Below are 21,192 nucleotides of genomic sequence, written 5' to 3'. Positions count from 1 at the left end.
AGAAAATGTAGCAAGTTTCATGGAAGTGCCATATAAAAAATTGCTTTCAACAATTTTTAATTGCTACTCCACATCATGGATCTAACCTCATTTGTTGCCATGGCTAGCTGAGGCTTATATGGAATTACTTTTGAATATATTAAATCGTCCGCAATGTTAAATTGATCCACAAGTTTCCCCCTTAGTATGATTGAGAAGTTAGAAAATTTTCTAAGGTACAACATCGAAACATATGCCTGAAACATTTAAAGGAGCAATCAGAAAACAAGATAAAAATTAGCAAACGGAAACAATAAATACAATTGAAATCTCAAGTATTACCCGTAAAGAAAAACGAAGGCGGTAAGAAATATGTGACTGAAGCTGAACAGTTTTTTTCCTCAAATTTTTCTCAGCTCCATGGTTGGCCTCATCTCTCAGCATAATATCCTATGCAAAAGACCAATGAAGATCATGACTGCTATCACAGATACACTAATGTGCTTGCTACATCATATACACTATAATAGATAAGCCAACCGCACTGATTATCTTAAACAAGACTTGTGACAGGAGCAGAAAATTGACCAAATATGATAGTTGGTACGAAGCAATTTGTAAGCATTGACATAGGTGACTAAGATGTAACAAAATAGTTCACAATAACAAATGAACAAAAAACGTGTTGAAATTGTAACTAATAGAGGTTATTTCTTTCATAGTCTATTAATATTCAGTTAGTTGTAACAGTGTAACTGACGGTTGAGTCAGCAGTCAGTCCTTAGTAGTCTATAATAATACCTATACATTCTCAACAATGAATCATTTATCAATTTCAAAAATCCTTTTTTCAGATCTTTCTCTCTTGAAACCCTATCTCTATTTCTACTAGGGTACCATGAGTTGCTGAGATCCTCGCCAATTTACCGTTGAATCCTGAAACTTGTGTAACTAGTGAAAACTTAACATACTACGAGCAATAGTATTGAAAGGGTTTACAGTATGTGTCATGGATGTGACCACACTTAGTCTTTATTTATAGTAAGCAAATAGAATTAGTATTGATTACATAATACATAGGATCCACTAAAAATGAGTAATAAGGATGAAATCCCTACTTGCTTTCTAATAATAAATTAGAGAATAAAACGTAATCTCAAATAGAATACTATATCTCTAATATCCCCTCTGCTAATTCAAAGCGAGTGAATGGTAGAAAGCAGATCATAGAGAAATTACAACTAGCAGAAAACCGAGACTAATTTATTGTGAAAATGAAATTTATAAAATTGATATAAGAGAATTTGAGAGACCTGTACTCTCCTACTTTTCCAATAATTTTTTATTGCCCCATCCTCCATACAATTCCATTTTTTATTCCCTTTGTCCCAATCTAACTAACCAATGTTAGTTATTAGTTACAACAATCATAGTAGTTAGTATCATGATTTGCAATACGATCCATACAATACAATATAATATGAGTCACGAAGTTGGAAATACGAATTATTGAACAACTCATTTTTGTGCCTATATCACAGAGCAAATCGCACGAATTGGTATGAAATTGTAAGAATCACAATTTGTTTTTGAATCGCATGATTCTTGGGACACAGGTCAGGACACCTTGTCGTCCAAGGGCCATCACATCACACCAGGCAGCCACAGCTGGTGTGGCAATTTTTTAAGCCAAAATCACCAAAAAAAAAAGGCCATTGGGGTAGGCAAATCACACAGCACTGTAGATCTACAGCTTTTGTTCCACTCATGGTTGTATTTGCTGCTAGTGGATCGAGAAGAGAGATGACCCCCTTCACAGCCCTAAACCTAAACGACAAGGTACTTTGGTTTTTTTATGTTAGGCACTTTTCTGTTTTAGTTCCAAGACAAAGATGTGTTTCAACTTTTGACTGTCAATTATCTATTGAACCCTTTTATTCATAAGATTTTCCAATCTCTTTTAATCAAAATATAGAGGAAAAAAAATAAAAAATAAAATCTAGAATCATTATAAATTTATAATCAATAAAGATAATTTCAAATCAAGATTTTTGGAAACTAATAAAAATTATTTTGAAGCTTATAAGACATTTTGTTATTTGACTTCATAATGTTAATATGTGTGTATATATATATAGTATTTGTTTCTTTATGTTAATTGCTCTTAAAGTTATTTTTTTAGTTATTAATCATGAATTTATGCTTCTATATGTCTTTTATGAATATGTATATATTGTCAATGGAATTGATTAGCAGAATATTTGTTATTATTGACACAGATTTGTTGGTCATTCAAAACAACAGATCTTACATGATTATATAGCTGTAATTATCTCCTTAATTAGTTATTCCAGGTATAGGATAGCATTTTTTTGCAGATTGACTTGACTATTTAATGCACAGATGTAGAAATCAAATTATATGAGCACTATTTAATGTAAAATTCTCCACAGGAGAACACAATTTTTCATCTGCAATTTTCTTAGTCTAATATATATGTTATGTTTTATTATTGTCTGTGAATCTTAAGATTCACATTAAGATTCATGATACGATACAATTCAATTAGCAATTCGGAAAATGGCCATTCCAATTCATGATTTGCACCTTGATTCAACTACCATGGTAAATAATACCAGGCCTAGGCCCATTTTCTTAATCCTTCTTAGATATACCTTTTTAATAGGAAGTTGCTTTCAATCAATACCTCCTATAAGAACCACCTTGTCCTCAAGGTAGAGCGAAGAAAGATTTGCTTAAGTGTTGCTACTGGTTCCCATCTACTTTTGCATGCTGGTAGGTTCTGCCAATGAATGAGTACCTCTACCACTGATGTTTCTTCTCATTAGAATATGCTGTCAATCAACTGTGAAAACAGTTCTATAAACTAATTGTAAGGGCTGTTAGCTTTTGCTAACAGCACCTATCTTAGAGTTGGTTAGAATCAGTTAAGAGTTAGTTAGGTTCTGTTAGTTAGTTACAATCTGTTACAACAACAAAACAGAGGTCTATCTATACTTCTTTTGTAACCTTCTGTAATTAACTTTGATAATCAATAAAATCAACTTTTTGTTCAACAAGTTTTCTCTTCCTTCTCTCTCAGTTTGTTCAACATGGTATCTAGAGCCATTTTTTCGAATTCCTAGTTCCTTCGCAAGGTCCAATGTTTTGTGTTCATGGCTTCTACTCCTTCCAGTTCAGTTCCTCAATCATTTCCCAACTTTGTGCCTGAAAAACTTGATGATTCCAACTATCTTCACTGGCGTCAACACGATGAACCGGTTATTAAATCACACAGATTGCAACGTTTCGTGGTTATCCGATTATTCCTTCTCATTATCTCACAGAGGATGATCGTGTTGTTGATCGTACCAACCCTGATTTTGAAGCCTGGGAGGTCCAAGATCAAACACTCTTGGTATGGCTGCAGTCAACTCTTTCTAAATCAGTATTGTCGCGTGTTCTTGGTTCAAATCATTCATATCAGGTTTGGGATAAAATTCATGAGCATTTTAGCCTTCACACAAAAACTCGAGCACGACAGCTCCGCACTGCTATGAGAGCAGTTACTCTTGACGGCAAACAATTGAGGAGTACTTGCAAAAAATCAAAGGGTTCATGGATGAACTTGCTGGTGTTGGTGTCCCAATTCGTCACAAGGAATATGCTGACGCGTTACTTGAAGGACTGCCCTCAGATTACACGTCGGTGGTTTCTGTTATCGAAAGCAAAAAGCGAACTCCGTCTCTCGCAGAGATTGAAGCGTTGCTCTACGGACATGAAACTCAACTTATGCGCTACAACAAAGAAGCGCAAGTGATGAACTCTACTTCGAAAAACTACACGCAAGGCTGTTTGTATCCAAACGCCTATAAAACTGGTAATTCTGGAGGTTCTCGCGGTGCGTATGGTCGTGGTGGTTGTCGTGGTGCCTTTCCCGACCATGGCGTGGGTCGTGGTGGTGGTAGCTCCAGCCGAGGTCGTGGTGGTGGACGATTTGCAAATTTTCAATGTCAAATCTGTCTTAAATTTGGACACACGGCTAATGTTTGCCATTTTCAGTCTGATGTGACCTTCCATCCTCATGAATCTTTAGCCTTCATTGATCCCACTACATTACAGCCTATCTGATATCTATTGGTTCAATCGGAACCTCAAACACCTGGGTTAATCCAAATTCTAAGAATCCTGGTCCAAATCATAGTCAACCCAGTGCCAACCTTTCAAGGGAATGGGCAAGCTGGTACCATCTGGATTCCAAATTCTAGAGCCAGTTTTCATGTGACTAGAGACTCACAAAATATTAAACAACTCATCCACTTTGATGGACCAAATCAGATATTCATAGGCAATGGTGAAGGTTTAAGTATTTCTAACATCGGTTCATCATTTATATCTCCTAATGATGTTGGCATAACCTTTAAACTTTTACAAGTTACTACATGTTCCTTCAATTTCGAAAAATTTGTTAAAAGTGTTAGTCAATTTGTCAAAGATAACTTTGTTTTCTTTAAATTTCACCCTCATGTGTGTCTTGTAAAATCTCAGGAGACCAATAAGATCCTTCTTAAAGGAGTTGTTGGTGTTGATGGACTTTACTCTTTTCATAATCTCAAGCTTAAAGATAGTCCTTCACTGCTGATGTGCATCTGCTGTTTCAAGTGTTGCCTCTCCTAGTTCAGCTCTCACTATTAATAATAATAGTTTTACTGTAATGTCTGATTTTGTTTCTTCTTCTCTCAGTATTGCTAATCTCTGGCATGCTAGGGCATCCTATTGACCATGTAACGAAACTTGTTCTCACTAATTGTAATATTTCTTCATCAAATAAAAATTCCACAAGATTTTATGCTTCTTGTTGTATGGGTAAATCTCATAGATTACCTTCTCATACTTCTACTTCTGTTTATTCTCCTTTAGAGCTCATTTTTACAGATTTGTGGGGACCTTCTCATATTACCTCATATTCTGGTTATAAATATTATGTCTCTTTCATTGATGCTTTCTCTAGGTATACTTGGATATATCCTATAAAGTCCAAAGCTGAAACCATGTCTATTTTTCAAACTTTCAAGTCCATGGTTAAACTACAGCTTAACCTCAAAATTAAAAGTTTCCAGTCTTGGGGAGGTGAATATAGACCCTTTTTCTACACTTCTAGTCCCTTTTGGCATTTCTCCCAGACTTACCTATCCTCACACTAATCATCAGAATGGTGTGGTTGAGAGAGAGAATAGACATATAATTGATTTGGGTCTCACATTGTTGCATCATGCATCTTTACCTTTGCAATTTTGGGATTATGCTTTTACTACATTTGTTTATCTCATTAACAGGCTTCCCACTACTTCTCTAAAACTTGTCACTCCCTTTGTTTTTTTTTTTTGGAAGGCATAAAATATAATATATTATTGAAATAATCAAAGCAGTACAAGGGGTACTGAATGAAAAGGAAATACAAAGCACCTTTGGTGCTGCCTCCCGAAAGAAAACCCAAACTAGCCCATCAGGAAAGACATCTCTACATAGGTTAACCAAAGGATTCCGATATGTTGGAGGACCAATGGTTGAAACTAGTGTTGAAGCCTTTCTCTCTAGCTTTTAGCCAAGACCAAACTAAAAACATAGCCTCTTCCATGACTTTAGAGGAATCAAAAGGGTTTCCTTGAAAGATCAGGATATTCCTATGGTGCCATATAGTACTAGTTAGAGCCACCCACCACCCACACCATCTGCTATGGTTTAAATTAGCTCCAAACCCTTCACAAAATTGTGCTAAATGGCTTGCTGGGGAAACTGGAAGAGGTCCTACAGCCTGGATCCATCTCATGGATTCCCACCACAGGGGCATTGTCCTTTTGCAATGAAAAAGGAGGTGACCCACTTCCTCCTGCACTTGACCACAGAGAGGGCAACCAGCATCTTGGATAAGCACATTTCTTCTTAATAAATTACCCTTAGTGGGTAACCTGTCCTTGAGGAGCCTCCAAGTGAAGACTGCTGCCCATGGGGGGATTTCCATCTTCCATATTAATTTGAAATTCCTGACATCTAAACCTGGGGCATTGGTGTTCAGCATTAGTCTATAAGCTGACTTGGTGGAATACACACCACTAGATTCCGCTTTCCACATCATAGTGTCCTTCACATATTTCTGAATAGAGATAGAAGTAATATCCTCCATAAAGTTCACTGCCAAATCATTTTCATGGTCAAATAGATTCCTCCTCCACTTGAAGTCCCATCTCCAACTATCTTCAGAGAAGGTCCCCATCTTTGAAATGAGACTGTGTTGCTGTCTACTGATCATAAAAAGTGGATTATACTTTTGCTGAAGAGTGCATTCTTCCCCTAACCATCTGTCTGTCCAGAAATGAATTCTATCACCCCCACCAACCTTCCAAGCCATGTTTTGATGAAAGATGTTGTGGTCAGACTGATGATAAATCTTTCTCAGGTCCCTCCACCAATATGAACATCCCCTTTTATCTCTGCCCAACTGAAACTCTTTCCAACCTCCATATTTGGAGTTAATGATTCTAGCCCATAACTGCTGCTGGTCAGAAGCTAAGGCCCATATCCATTAGCCCAGCAAAGCTTCATTGAATTTAGATATTTCTTTAATCCCCAAACCTCCTTCATCCTTAGGTAGGCAAATAACCTCCCATTTTACCCAGGGAATTTTCTTTTAGTCCTTATCTCCCCCCCACAAAAAGTTTCTTTGCAATGCTACCAATCTATGAGCTACCTTTTGGGGAATTTTGAAGAAGGATAGGAGATATATTGGTAAAGCATAGAGGACCGAATTGATTAGAGTCACCTTCCCTGCCATGGATATATTCTTCTGTGCCCACTTGGATAATTTGGATTCTCATTTACTGATCAGAGGCTCCCACACCAACCTGCTTGAGGGTTTAGCCCCAATAGGGATACCCAAATAACAGAAGGGGGTTTTCAGTTGCCTACAGTTCAGGATTTGGGCAGCCTGACTTACCCAATTGACCCTACCTCCTATAATCCCAAACTGACTTTTAGCATAATTAATCTTCAGACCTGAGGTCAATTCAAATCCTCTGAGCATAGCCTTCAAAACAACAACATTCTCCCAAGCAGCCTCTCCCACAAATACTGTGTCATCTGCATACTGCAAAATATTAGTGGGTTCCTTTTTCTTTCCAACCATGTAACTTCTATAACTGCTTCCCTCATCAATCCTGTGATGCCTTCTCCAACTATGTTGAAAAGCAAGGGGGCTAAAGGATCCCCTTGCCTCAAGCCTCTAGTAGGAGCAAACTCCTTTGTAGGGATGCCATTAACAAGAATTGATATGGTTGCTGAATTGAGGCTGGCAGAAATCCATTGTCTTCATTTGGGACAAAAGCCCATGAGACTGAGTCATAGGCCTTTTCAAAATCCACCTTGAAGACCATAACTGGCCTTTTGCTTCTACAAGCTTCCTTAATCACCTCATTGAGAATTAGTATGCCATGAAGGATGTGTCTGTCTTTGATGAAGGCTGTCTGTCTCTCATCAATAAGGACAGATATAACATGCCTCAATCTGTTTGCTAATAACTTAGCTATCACCTTGTACATACACTCAATCAAGGAGATTGGTCTGTAATCATCAAAGGACTAAGGGTGTTTAACTTTGGGAATTAGAGCCAAAAAGGAAGCATTATTGCCTCTAGGGAAGCTTCCATGCACATGAAATTCATCTACCAATCTTCTGAAATCAGTTTTCAACACTCCCCAAAATTCTTTAATGAAATTGAAGTTAAATCCATCAGGTCCAGGACATTTGTTCCCACCACAGCTCCACACTGCTTCTTTGATCTCATGATCCAAGAAAGGAGCAATCAATTCCTCCCTCTGCCTCTGGTTAATTGAAGAGAATTGTACTCCATCAAGGGTGGGTCTGAAAAACTGTTGTTCAGTGAATCTGTTGAGGAAAAAATTCACAGCTTCATTCTTAACTTCATTGGGTTCTGAATCCATACACCATGAATGAGAATTCCTTGAAGACCATTATAATGTCTTCTGAAATTTATGACTTTATGGAAATAAGCTGAGTTTCTGTCCCCTTCTTTTAACCACTTAGCTCTAGATTTCTGCCTTAAAAGAGATTCATAGGCATTTGAGGCCTCCCACAACTCTTGCTGCAAATCTCTCTTAGCCTTAATTTCATCCTCGGATAGACTTCTATTAGATGCTAGATCCTCCACTTCATTTAGCTTCTTCTGGATTTTGTGAATCCCCTTATCATTTATGAACCCATAATCTTTACTCCACTGCCTTATGACCTCTTTCAAGTACTTCAGCTTATTTTTGAGAACAACTCCCCCCCAGCCCCCCTGCCGAGCACTACTCCAAGCCTCCCTCACCACTCTTTGATAACCTTTTTGATGTATCCACCAATCAGCTACCCTAAAAGGCTTAGGGCCCCAATCCAGCATCTTAGTTTGCAAAATGGTTGGGCAATGATCAGAAAAGTCCCTTGGGAGGACATGTTGACAGCTGTCAGGCCAATTAGACATCCACTGGTCTGAAACCAGGAATCTATCAAGCCTGCTCTTCACACTTCCATTAGGCCTAATGCAGGTGAAGCTACTACCAACACATTTAATCTCCTGGAGCTCCATCTCTGATATCCATTGGTTGAAATCTGAGATACCCGAGGGATCAGCAATTCGATTAGAGGAACTAATTCTTTCCTCTTGGCTTCTAATACTGTTAAAATCCCCCAAAAAGCACCAGGCACCAGGGGGATTAGAAGCTCTAAGCTGTTTCAGATCATCCCAAAGAACTCTCTTCCTAGCAAGGTCACAAGGGGCATAAACATTCACGAGGAACATCCTCTGATTATTATTAAGCCACCTACCTTCAAGCATTAGAAAGTTTCTACCTTTCTCCCTCCTTTCCACCTCATAAACAGAATTATTCCATAGACATAGTAACCCACCAGCAGCCTGTACTGAAGGGACATTGTCCCAAGATGCATATGAATCTCCCCATATGGACTGACATATTCCTTTATTAAAGCTCTCTTTTTTAGTTTCTTGGATACAAACAATATCCACCTTATGTTTTGAGATGATCCTTCAAATAGCTGTCCATTTAATCCCCCTCCCCAAACCTCTAGAATTGTAAGAAAGAATGATCATATTATCTGTTTTTTAATTCCCATCTCAGTTGTCACCATATTGTCTCTTTTATCCATGTCTAGCATAATCTCCTTGATCTTCATATCATCACCCCCGAAACTCAGGCCCATTTCTCTTACTAAAGCACACTGCTTTTCTATTTTATCCCCTTGAATTGTTGGCATGCAATCCGTTTTTGGAACTGGATCTGATTCCACACTTGGTCCTTGAAGATATTGGGCCTTTCCATTACTTAGCAGCACCTCCTTTCTTCTAACATATACCTTTGTGGCTGACTTAATTGGGCCCTTTAGCTTCTGGCCCATTTCCCCTGTATCTTCCATTACATCTTGTTGACCAGATTGTAAGTTGACTGTGCATTTCTTCAATGTAGGCATGTCAGTCCTATGTGGTTGGTCATCCTCAAAAGGCCGAACCTCCTCCTTGTCCCCCTCCCCTCTGTAACTATGTCTGAGCTTCCCATATTATCCATATAAAGCTGTCCCGTCTGCCCCTCCTCTACTCCTTTTATTTTCTCGGGTGATTTTGCTATTTGCATGCTAGCCCAATTTTGTCTTTCCCCCTTAGTAATAAAAGCATTACCATTGTGGGTAATGTGACCGTTATGGGGTTCGGAACTCACACCACAAGAGGCGCCTGGGTATCTCCCTCCATTGACCACCTTGGAATGGTCCTCGTCATCCGTGTCGTTGGTGGACCGGTCCGAAGGGGAACGACCAAGGGATTTTACCCAATGGTCACGGCGAGCTTGGGACGAACGGAGATTGTTCCAGTGGTTAGGAAAACCATCGTCCATGTCGTCAAAGCCACCGTCGCTGTCGTCAGTGCCGGAGTTGTGCCCAGGAGTTTCGTCGCCGGGGAAAACTGAGGTGTTTGGCTGAGTCGAAATTGGTGATGGAGGGAACCAGCTATTGTTTCGGTAGCTCTTCGTTTGCGCGCCCATGCTGCTCGTATCCTCCACCACAATGAGCTCATAATCCTCCCCGTAATGGTGGTCCAGACATTCTCCTGGAAGCCCAATCTCCGATTTGTCCGGATGAGAATTCGTGCTACGTCCATCCGTTTGCGTTCCTCCACGTACTCATCGACCTCCACCGTCTCACCGATATCCTCCAACACCTTCTGCATATATTCTGGTTTCCACACGACCGGCGGGAGACCCCATAGAAGGACCCACGTGAGCCTATGATTTGGTCTGATGTCCGGAAACCATTTCTGAAGCTGCGTTATGGGTGTAGATCCATTCTTCAACTCTTGGTTTATGTTTTTATTTATTTGTTGGGAATATATTTACTTGTAACAAGCTAAGAGCTTAATAGCTTCAGCTTGAGGGGGAGGTTGAAAATCATAATATTATATTCTGATTTTATTAATAATAGCAATTTATAGAAACATAATCTTTAATTTAGAAGAAACAAATTATCCTCTATATATGTGTAAATCCTAAAGAATTTATATTTAGAATGTAATTCACCTATATAAGCATGCATCCGTTTGTGTACTTAGTCACACGGTTTTCTGTCCATTTGTTTTGGAACATGCCTTTCCTACTCAAACCTTGCCATTTTTCAAGAAATACTAACCAACATATTTGAATATTTCCTCCATCAATAAAGAATATCTCAAAATGCATTTCCAAAACAAACCTGCAAAGGAAAAAGTTCATATAACAGTGAAGAAATACAACATACCTCAGCATCATCATCAAAACTCAATTCATATATCCCTTCATCATTCAACCACAAATTGTATATTACAACTTTGGTTCCATGTGATCCTATATCATCAAACTGAAAAGTATAAACAAACTGGTCAATGAAAGGAGTCCACAACTTACCAACTTTTTAAGTGTAGAAAGAAGAGTTATCAATGGCTCTCTACAATACACTCAACTTATTGCATACATCATTTGGAGGTGGTTTGCATGCTAGTGTTAGATTACGGTATTATAATGAGAATTGATGTTAGCATAACAGAAAAGGTTAAGAATATATATAGACCTCAGTAATGGTAAATTATTTCTCTTCCTAAAATGGAAAAAAAAATCTGCTTTTAACTTGTTACTTCAACAAACCTCATGGACATGCATAAGAACGAAATTCCACAACTAATGTCAGAATGTGAGCTATGAACCTAACTCAACCCTACAAAATCAGTTTGTAAGGTAACAATTGTTCCCCAACTATATAGTCTATCTTAACACTATCTTTAGTCAACGCGGGACTTCAACATGTCCCCCTTTTCACACGACTACCTATCATGTAGGACTTTCAACACACCCCTATATCAAGGGGTGACCATAATTTAAGTGGTTTTTTTCAACACCCTCCCTACATGACAAACACAGGATGCCCATCAATGGTCTAGGAAAGGTTCTGATACCATGTTAGATTTCATCTTAAAATCAATTAACATTAAGTGAAATTGTCCAACACATATATAAAAGTGTTTACAGAAGTTGTGTTTTTATCATACGCACACTGATTTATTTATAATCATATGTAGTAGTACAAGATAAATAAGAAAACAAAGGATAATGAAAATCCCTACATATTTGAACAGATATACCCAAATTCCCTATTTACATTCAATCATATCAAATCATATATTTAACATTCCCCCTCAAACTGGGGCATATATGTCATATCCACCAAGCTTGTTACAAATATAATCAATACGAGACTGCTTGAGAGATTTAGTGAACACATCCATTAGTTGGTCACTAGAGCTGACAAAGACAGTGGTGATTTCTCCTGAGAGTACTTTCTCTCACAAAATGACAAACTATCTCTATGTGTTTAGTCCATTCATGGAAGACTAGATTGGATGAATGTGAAGAGCAGCTTGATTATCACAAATAAGCTTAGTGTCCTAGGTGTCTCCAAATTGTTGTTGCAAGAGAAGTTGTCGTAACCATGTAATTTCACTTGCAGCTGCAGCCATGGCACGGTATTCAGCTTCAACACTGGATCTAGCAACTGCATTTTACTTCTTGCTTCTCCATGAAATCAAGTCACCTCCAACAAGAACACAATAGCCAGAGGTAGATCTTCTATCTGATGATGATCCTGCCCAATCAGCATTAGAGTAACAGAATTTTGGAATTGCCTTTGTCCTCATAAAATAGTTTGCGACCCAGTGCATTCTTGATATTGGAGGATGCACATGACAGCATGCCAATGACTATCACAAAGGGCATTGAGGAATTGGCTTACCACACTTACGGCAAATGGGATGCCTAGCCTGGTGGTTGAACTATAAGAGGTCATCGGAGAATGGGTCACCAAAAAATAGTGTCACACGCCAAAATGGAGGAAGCGCATGAAATGCATGTGCCAGAAAGGAATCGTGTGTGGAAGCACGTGTGACAGTTTCCGAGGGTGCTCTGGGCACTGTTGCGGTCACCGAAGGTGGGATAAGATGGTCAGAGGTCCCACGTCAAAAAAGGAGCAACGATGGCTTTGCCAAACAATGACAGAGAGCGTGGCACTGTTCACAGCGGGGCTGTGTGCAAGAAGCGAAAGGGAGTAAAGAACCCTAATCTAATTGAATTGTTATCATACTCATAGTGATTTATTTATAATCATAGGTACAAGATAATTAAGGAAACAAAGGATAATGAAATCCATACATATATAGATATACCTAAATTTCCTATTTACATTCAATCATATCAAATCATATATTTAACAAGATATATAAGTTGCACCCCGAGAATTCAAGCGATGTTAGGATATAAGGAGAAGGGAGAGCTGGTTAAGATAGACTATTAATGAGCAAGTTAGTTAGAGGGATTTATTAGATATAAATAGGAGAAAAAGGATAAGAGAGAGAAAGAAGGAAAAAGATTTGTTGTCATTGTAAATTGAGCATTAGCTCTTTCTGAAACGAGAAATCCTTTCGAAGGAAAAACCCTCGGTGGAGAGTTTTGTCTCCTATTTTCTATTCTTTTCATACTAGTCAATAAAATTCTTTCTTTTCTTTTTCATTTCAATTCTTGGTTCCTAATAATTGGTCCGACCTGCTAGATCTCTTCAAGGGAGAGCCAGTGTCAGAGATGGAGGAAGCACAAATTTGGTCTAAAAAGGTGGAGCTTCTAGCATTCATGGGGATATACCCAATCAGTTGGATTGCTACGGCTGAAAAATTCTGAGGTACAAGAAATTCCTTCATTCCATAAGTTGTAGTATGCATTCATAAGCATGGAGGGTGTTGCGACACATTGGTTCTACATTTGGAGCCAAAAGAACCTAGATTCAGATTGGTTCTACATTTTCCACAGCTTCGATCAAAAGATTCGTAGATCGCTATGATAACCCACATCAAAAAAGATTGAGTATCTCGAAGCAAGAAGACAAAATTGAGACGAAAACCCACATAAAAAAAAGGGAGACTTCCATAGAGTTCTTGAAAGAGAGAACCAGATGTTGAAACACATGTTGCGCAAGATATTGAATGAAGTGATTGATCCTTATTCGACTTAGCAAGACATAAATAGCATGGAGGAAAGTGGCTCTGAATGCAGTGAAGCAAAGGCTAGTTCTTGGACACGAAAGGTGGAACTACCCACCTTTGATGGAAGCACAAAACAGAGAACTAACTTGAAGGGTAGCAGTTTTGAGTGTGATGATGATCCATTGCAATTCTTAAAATCAAAAAATAGAAGTAAAGAAGGTTCAGTAATCAAGAACCATGCACTTTGTGGTGGAGAAGAAACCAACAATGATGAAGCAAAATTAGCAAGAGAAACAACAAATGGAAAAGTTATGATGAAGGAAGAAGTTGATCCTTTGATCAAGAAGGAGAAACACAAGGAAAATAGAGTGAAGAATATGGGTTGCAAAAACCATTTTCTTGATAACCCTATACCAAAGTTGATCAAGAAGGAAATCGAAGCTGGTGATGCAGCTAAGCCTCATTCTTTTCAAGATTCAGATTTCCATAAAAAGATTGTTAAGAAGAAACGTAAATTATGTTGGACCAAAATTCGATCATGAAGGTGGTTGGAACATCAATGGAGTAGGAATCTTGGAATGTCAACTTGTTAGGTAAGCCTTTAGCATTAAACTTTGTTGTGTCTATGGATGACAACTCACAATGAGGCAAGGCAGAAGGGTTGTACAGAGGCAGTCATGATGATTCAAGTTATACGGCGTCCACCCTTGTCCCCACCACAACCGAAGCTGTCGGACCTGAGTTTGCATAAAGTGGTCAGCGGCTGAATCCCCATGGAGGGACACCAAAGAGGCAAATCTTGTTAGTGTTAATGATTCATTTCTGAAGGATGAGAAAGAGGAAGGGGAAGTTTTTGGAATTCTACAAAGCAGGTCCAACTTTTTACATATTTGGTCATGCTCAAATGGGCTGTAGAAATGAGATTCATAAAAGAGGAGCAGAAACTTGGAGTTCAAACAAGGTGATAAGATTTATACTGCTAAACTTGGATGCATGTGAAGCTGATGACATGTTAATAGAGAAAAGGTGAAAAAAGATTGCAGAAGTACTCATGGAGGTCCAAATTAATCAGAATTTGCTTTCATCCTGACCTCCACTGAAGCCACCAAACTCAACCCTACATGCAAGGGCAGTGGGTCATTCCCAGCTAAGCCACAATGGGTGATGATGTCTTCCGGCAATTGAGAAAACTTGAGGAAATGTGTCATTTCAGTGTACAATTCCAATTTTCAAATTTCAACTTTGAGGACAAGGTTGATTTTTAGGAGAGATGTATTGTTAGGGTATAAGGAGAAGGGAGTTAGTTGAGATAGACTATTAATGAGTTAGTTAGAAAGGTTTATTAGATATAAATAAGGAAAAAAGGATAGGAGAGAGAGATTTATTGTCATTGTAAATTGAGTATTAACTCTTTATGAATGGAGAAATCCTAAGAGGAGAGTTTTCTCTCCTATTTTCTATTCTTTTCTTACTAGTCAATAAAATCTTTTATTTTCTTTCTCATTTCAATTCTTGATTCCTAGGCAAGTGATGTGGGACTTCTTTCCTAACACCCATCCTTCACATATGCCTGCCAAAACAAGCGAGCCTACTAGAATAAGCGATTTACCCAGATGGGCTATAAGGAAAAGGAAGAAGAAACACACTATTAGTTACTAACATGAAGACCGCAGAGGGGTGGGTAGACAGTTAAATGGGAGTCAGGTATCTGAGCCACATTAGGGCTTTAGTTTCATCCATGCCCCTACTCTTGGATGATATGCATTCCTTTCACTTGAATTTCCCTAACCCTTTCCTGTGTCCAAGAAGAACCAACTTCATCTCTAGCTTCAGATATTGTTCCCACGACATGACTATGCTCCGGAGAAGGGAGTACCCAACCTTTGCACCTGGCCTGCTCAACTTGTCCATTACTACCACTAGCTTCAACACTCCCAATCCATTCAGGTAAATACTTTTGACCTTTTTCCTTCCATTCTTCTTCAAAGCTAAAAGGTTCATCTTCATTTAAATTGTACAAAGTCTACCTAGTATCCGCCCTAGCACCTAAATTCAGATTTCTTTAGAGGGAATGTCCCTAACCATGAATGCCTCTAGTAATCTATCATTCTTTCACGTCCACTTTTGTTTTCTCCCTCTCTACTCTCATATTCCTTCTCAGTGAAAAGTGCATCTAAAGAGACAAAATGCAAGGACCTGAGGGTGGCAGGGATCCTTTCTTCAATTTTGGTGATCTTTTTGTTGGTTTTGGAGGCTTCGATTCCTTTGGACCTCCAGGAGTTTAATCTGAAGCTTTTTTGGGGGTAGGGACCCATTTAATGATCCTTTCTTCGTCCGACCTTTTGGAGGGATGTTTGAGTCTAGTCCTTTTGGTGGTTCTACTAGATTTTCTTTCCCCCTAGTATGAATCTATCTTGGTTCCTTGAGCATCCAACCCCAGGTTTGAATCCATTTGGGTTCTTTGAGCATCCGACCCCAGGTATCCATCCATCTAGTTTACTTGTGCGTCAAGCTCCAAAGCCTAGTAGACAAAGGAGGGGACCGATCATTCAGGAATTGCACTCTGATGAGGAAAATGAAAACACGACAGAGGAGAAGAAAGGAAATTCAAGAAAGCATGGTAGATCAAATGGTGAACCCTTTGTTGAACATCCAGATAATAAAATAGAAAGGAAGAAGATCAGATAGGCTGGAAATGAGAACAAAATCAATATATTTGGGTCTCAACCTCACACCTATATTATTGGGCCCCAACCTCAATCTCACAGCTTCTGCTTCCAAAGCTCAACAGTCAACTATGGTTGTCCAAATGGAAAGTATTATACTTCCTCAAGGACAAGGAGGAGTGGAAGGGATGGATTGAACTTTGAAGAGAGGAAGGAGGCTGATAGTTCGACAAGGCAAGCTTCTCACCTAATTTCTAGAGGCATTCATGGCAAGGGACATTCTTTCTCAAGAAATCTGAATTCAGATGGTAGGGTGGATACTAGACAGACTTTTCACAATATAAATGAAGAAAAGCTTGCCTTGTTGAACTATCAGCCTCCTTCCTCTCTTCAAAGGTCACTCCATCACTTCCACTTCTTCTTGTTCTTTAGAAAGTATTATACAATCCATTTGGACCACCATATCTGATTGTTCAGCTTTAGAAGCAGAAGCTGTGAGATTGAGGCTGGGGCCCAGTAGTATAGTTGTGAGATTGAGGCTGGGGCCCAATTATATTGATTTTGTTCTCATTTCCAGCCTATTTGATCTTCTTCCCTTCAATTTTATCATTTGGATGTTCAACAAAGCGTTCACCGTTTGACCTTTCTTCTCCTCCATTGTGTCCTCATTTTCTTCATCAAGCTCAATTTTATAGCTATGAGATTGAGACCAAGGCCCAATTGTATAATCTAATACCATCTTAGAATATGGGTTTGGATCTGACTTAACCCCAAAAGTTAGCTCATAGAATGAGGGTTGTCCCCCACTTGTATACTCTATCTTAGTCTTATCTCTAGGATATGTGGGACTTGAGATTTTTCCAATACACCCCCTCACGCCCAGCACTTTTGAACTTGGTGCATGGATAATATGGTGAGTGACCCTTTGAATGGATCTAGCATAGGCTCTAATACCATGTCAGAATGTGAGTTATGAGCCTAACTCAACCCTACAAAACCGACTTGTAAGGTAAGGATTGTCCCCCACTTATATAGTCTATTTCGATACTATCCTTAGTCAATGTGGGACTTCAACATGTTTCCCTTTTGTCCACGGCTACTCATCATGTGAAACTTTCAACACACCCCTCTATCTAAGAGTGGCCACAATTTAGGTGGCTTTTTCCAACAACTAACAAAGCCATAGTGTCAAAGTGTAGCACGCAAAAGAAAGTTGTATATGGTTGGTAGAAGATGCTAACGTCTTGTGGCAATATGCAATTCAAAATAGAAATTGGTGCATAAGCTTGGAGCATAACTAATCATTAATGAGGCTTTTATGGCACAAAAATTGATTTGTGATAAAGTTAGACATTTCAGCTTCTATTTGATACACACTGAATTGAACGAGTGAATAATTTAGGCAATGTATCTGAAAAATTACCCAATGACATTTCTAAAGGATAAGCTCTTTTCTACAGGCAAATAACTACTTGAAACACTACCAACAAAACGATAAGTGAATCCAAAAATAATTATTTCTGATGTTTCCAAATGATAAGTTTTTGTGAATATACAATCAAATGAAATGAACCTGAAGCATGAGCTCCTCCTTTGATGTGAAGGGAGACCAATCAAGAATTGTTTTCAAGTTGGCTGACCATTCATCCTGTGAGCTATAAATAATTGGCTCAGCCCAATGACCAGATATGTCAAAATCTATCTGCAAAGAAAAGGAAACTAAATAAAAATATGAAAGCAGAACACATCCATTGTTACGTATGTAAACATTAAAGGAAGGAAATGTCACCATTGGAACAACTACATCATCTTGCCCAGTTCTACGCAAAAAGGTATAGGATAGTAGACCCACACTTTGCGTTGCCCGGCTGAAAAATGAGAAGAATTTAAACGAATAAAATTTTATCCACAACTAAAAGTTACAAGTTGAATTCCAGAAAATGAACTTCACATATAAAACCCAAAAGGAAAAAGGCCAGAATGGAAAATATGCCATCAAGAATAATACTAACACACTACTCATAACACAACCATGGGAAGCATGGAAAACAAAGAGGCATTTACAAAGAGAAAATGGAAAAGGAGAAAATTTTAAACATAGTATTAGAGTAGTTAGTTTGTTAGAGGATATTTCAATTCCATAAATAGAGGAAAATAAAGATGGAAGGCATATTCAAAGAATTAGAAGATAGTAGAATGCCTTGGAGGAGAATTTTTTCTCCTATTCTCAAATATCCAATAAAATTGTTCATTTCCTTGTATCTATCAAATTCCCTTTTATCTTTCCTAGGTTCATACTTCATAGTTCATAATAGGAAATATGTGGGAGAAGTCAGTTAGGGAGAAGTCTAACAGAATTGACAGGTGGTAGCATGACATAGGTGAAGCGGGCATGGGCAAGCATTGGATGGAGGTAATAAGATGGATTGGAGAGAGCTTAAGTAGAAGAGGGCACTGAATCTATGAAGGGCATTTTGGGAGGCTTCAACCTCAGAGACAGGGTAGCTATCTATGCTTCTCTGTGTCTATTTTTATTTTCTTTTTTTATTTGCTATTTTTTCCTGTTATTTGTTACACTAATTAAAGCAGTGCTCTTCTTTCTCTATAATTCCAATGTGCTTAACATGATATATCAAGTACTGATACAATGAATTGAGAGCTGTACTAGCTCTTCATAAGCCTATATACACTAGCTGGTTACTACTAATAGAGTTCAGAGAGAGAGAGAGACATGAAAGAGGAAAATATTATTGATATCTTGAGTTGTTACAAACAGAGAGATCTATTTATATAATACAATGTAGCTTGTCCACAAGTAATACAATCCTAACTAACTGCTAACTCAGCATATAACCAACAGAAAGAGCTACACTAACAGAACTTTACAATACTCTATTATCTACTGATCATAATAGGTGAATTTTTCAGCAGTCACTAAACATTAAGATATTTTTCTCTGTTTAGTAGCCAGCCTTTCTATAACATTAGGAAGAAAACAGTGTATAATTGCAGCTTAAGCAAGTCTGCCAAGAGAATCAGGAATTTATTCAACAGAAAAAACAAGAAAACATGAGAAACCACACCTACACTACCATATCAAAAAATGCCTGAACCAAACCCCTATTATACTATAAGTAGTCATCTAAAATTAATGCAAATCATGTCAAATATGGCCTGCAGCACAAAGAATAAAAATATTAGGTAATTATACTAATTAGTAACATAAACCTTTAACACTTATGTTTGTCAACACCGTACTTGTTCACCTTCATGGTTACCATTTCACCCGCACATACTCTCCCATACAGTTCAAGTTAATAGTTAACATCCAAAGGATAAAGCAAGTAAGATCAATTCAACAAGAAAATGAAATAGAAAATTTGAGATAATTAAAATTGAATTACACAAACTAATATAAAAAATGTACCCTGAATGCATTGCCCGACTGAAAACAATAACATCAGCACCCAGTCTCATGGTACTAGTCTTGAATCCATTGCCATCTAGAATAAAACATGATGTTACTTGGAAAGTGAAGAATTTCTGAGAGAAAGAGAAATTTCAGAGAGAGAGAGAGAGAGAGAAATTTTATTGATCTGAAAATATGATAAAAGTCACTTATGTACTGTTACAGATATGTGATATTTATACAGGCAACTGAAACTTCTAGGAAGCTAAAGCTCTATGTTACAGCTGTGGTAGCATGGCGACAGCTGTCATAACAGAATGTAATATAGTCCATACTGGATCACCACTAAACCATATTCACCACAAAAAAAGGCTTAATTATATACTTTTGGCTCCTTTAATTTGGAATATGTATGATTTTGGTCTCAACTTTTTTTAGTCAATTAAGTCCCTCTATTTTTAAAATTTGTGAGAATGTAAAATTTCAGTGTTCAAATTCCTGCATTAGTTAGTGTGAGTGTGTGACAGCTGTAACTTTGTACATGATAGTGTGATTAGGGTTGCCTTTGATACACTCTACGATACAGCACAAGTAGAACAGCACAGCACAATTACTTAAGTCACAGGACAACTTTTTTTATTATACATCGTTTGACAACTAATGGACAACACAAGTCTAATAACACAAAATTTACTGGAATACCCTTTTTAATTTATCTTAATAATATGTTTGCAGTAACGGTTTATGGCATCAACATCATGCTGCTGTGCCACTCCTATGGCAACAATGCAGGAGAAAGAACAAAACAAGATTCACTAGAGAAAATGGCCATTTCGTGTAGATTATGTTCTTCGAGTGCAGTTTCAATAATTCTGACCATATGCAACTTTTTTTTCTTTTTGCATAAAAAAAAGTGTGAAAGAAATTCCAACCTGCACATGGAGAATTAACTTGTTCAAGAAAAATTTGTGTGCATCATCGCAAAAGTTATGCAAGACAGTGGTGGTGTTATTTTTTTTATCCCCAAATAACGTGAATAAGTTAATTAACAGGAGGAAGACGTGCAAATGGCAGAGAAAAGGGTGATAGATGTGCGGACTGGGAAGGATACTTTTGTGCTTTTAGTTTTGTTACCACCGGACAAAAAATTGTCCCATGCATTTGTGAGTTACAAATTTTTAGAGTTTTGTCCAGTGCTGCACTCCTTATTTTGTGCTGTCCACTAACTCTTATTTAAAACAAACACTGGACAAATATTGTTGTACTGCCCAGTCCTCTAAAATTTAACAAAACAAACACACCCTAGTAGTTATGCTAAGTGGTCTAGAGTTAAATTGTCTGATATGCTGGGCGGTCAGTTAGTTATGCTGAGCTGTTCCCTAGCTTAGTTTGTTTAGCTTCCTCAGGAAGCCACTGTAATCTGTATAAATACAGATGGTACTATCTCATCCCAATGTAATCAAAAACATAACTTTCCGTTCTCTCAAATGTTATCTCTTTCTCTGACTTTATTTTCATAC

The 21,192-nt window shown here is 38.0% G+C and overlaps 1 protein-coding gene and 1 pseudogene across 1 annotated transcript in view; one reads left to right on the top strand and one right to left on the bottom strand.

Moving 5' to 3' along the window:
- LOC100781431 (protein MICRORCHIDIA 1) overlaps positions 1-21,192 on the bottom strand; it is a 44,417-nt gene that overhangs the window by 17,382 nt on the left and 5,843 nt on the right. The window contains exons 6-11 of the mRNA XM_014768878.3: positions 19,691-19,766; positions 18,053-18,131; positions 17,837-17,965; positions 10,834-10,932; positions 322-429; positions 87-236 (exon numbers count right to left, since the gene is read on the bottom strand). Coding sequence (XP_014624364.2) covers positions 87-236; positions 322-429; positions 10,834-10,932; positions 17,837-17,965; positions 18,053-18,131; positions 19,691-19,766 — 641 coding nt within the window. The remainder of the gene's footprint in view (positions 1-86; positions 237-321; positions 430-10,833; positions 10,933-17,836; positions 17,966-18,052; positions 18,132-19,690; positions 19,767-21,192) is intronic.
- On the top strand, positions 15,632-17,809 carry LOC121173724 (uncharacterized; annotated as a pseudogene).

This window comes from Glycine max, chromosome 16 (genome assembly GCF_000004515.6).
Source record: "Glycine max cultivar Williams 82 chromosome 16, Glycine_max_v4.0, whole genome shotgun sequence".
Classification (NCBI taxonomy): domain Eukaryota; kingdom Viridiplantae; phylum Streptophyta; class Magnoliopsida; order Fabales; family Fabaceae; genus Glycine; species Glycine max.
This window is presented reverse-complemented; position numbering and strand designations above follow the sequence as displayed.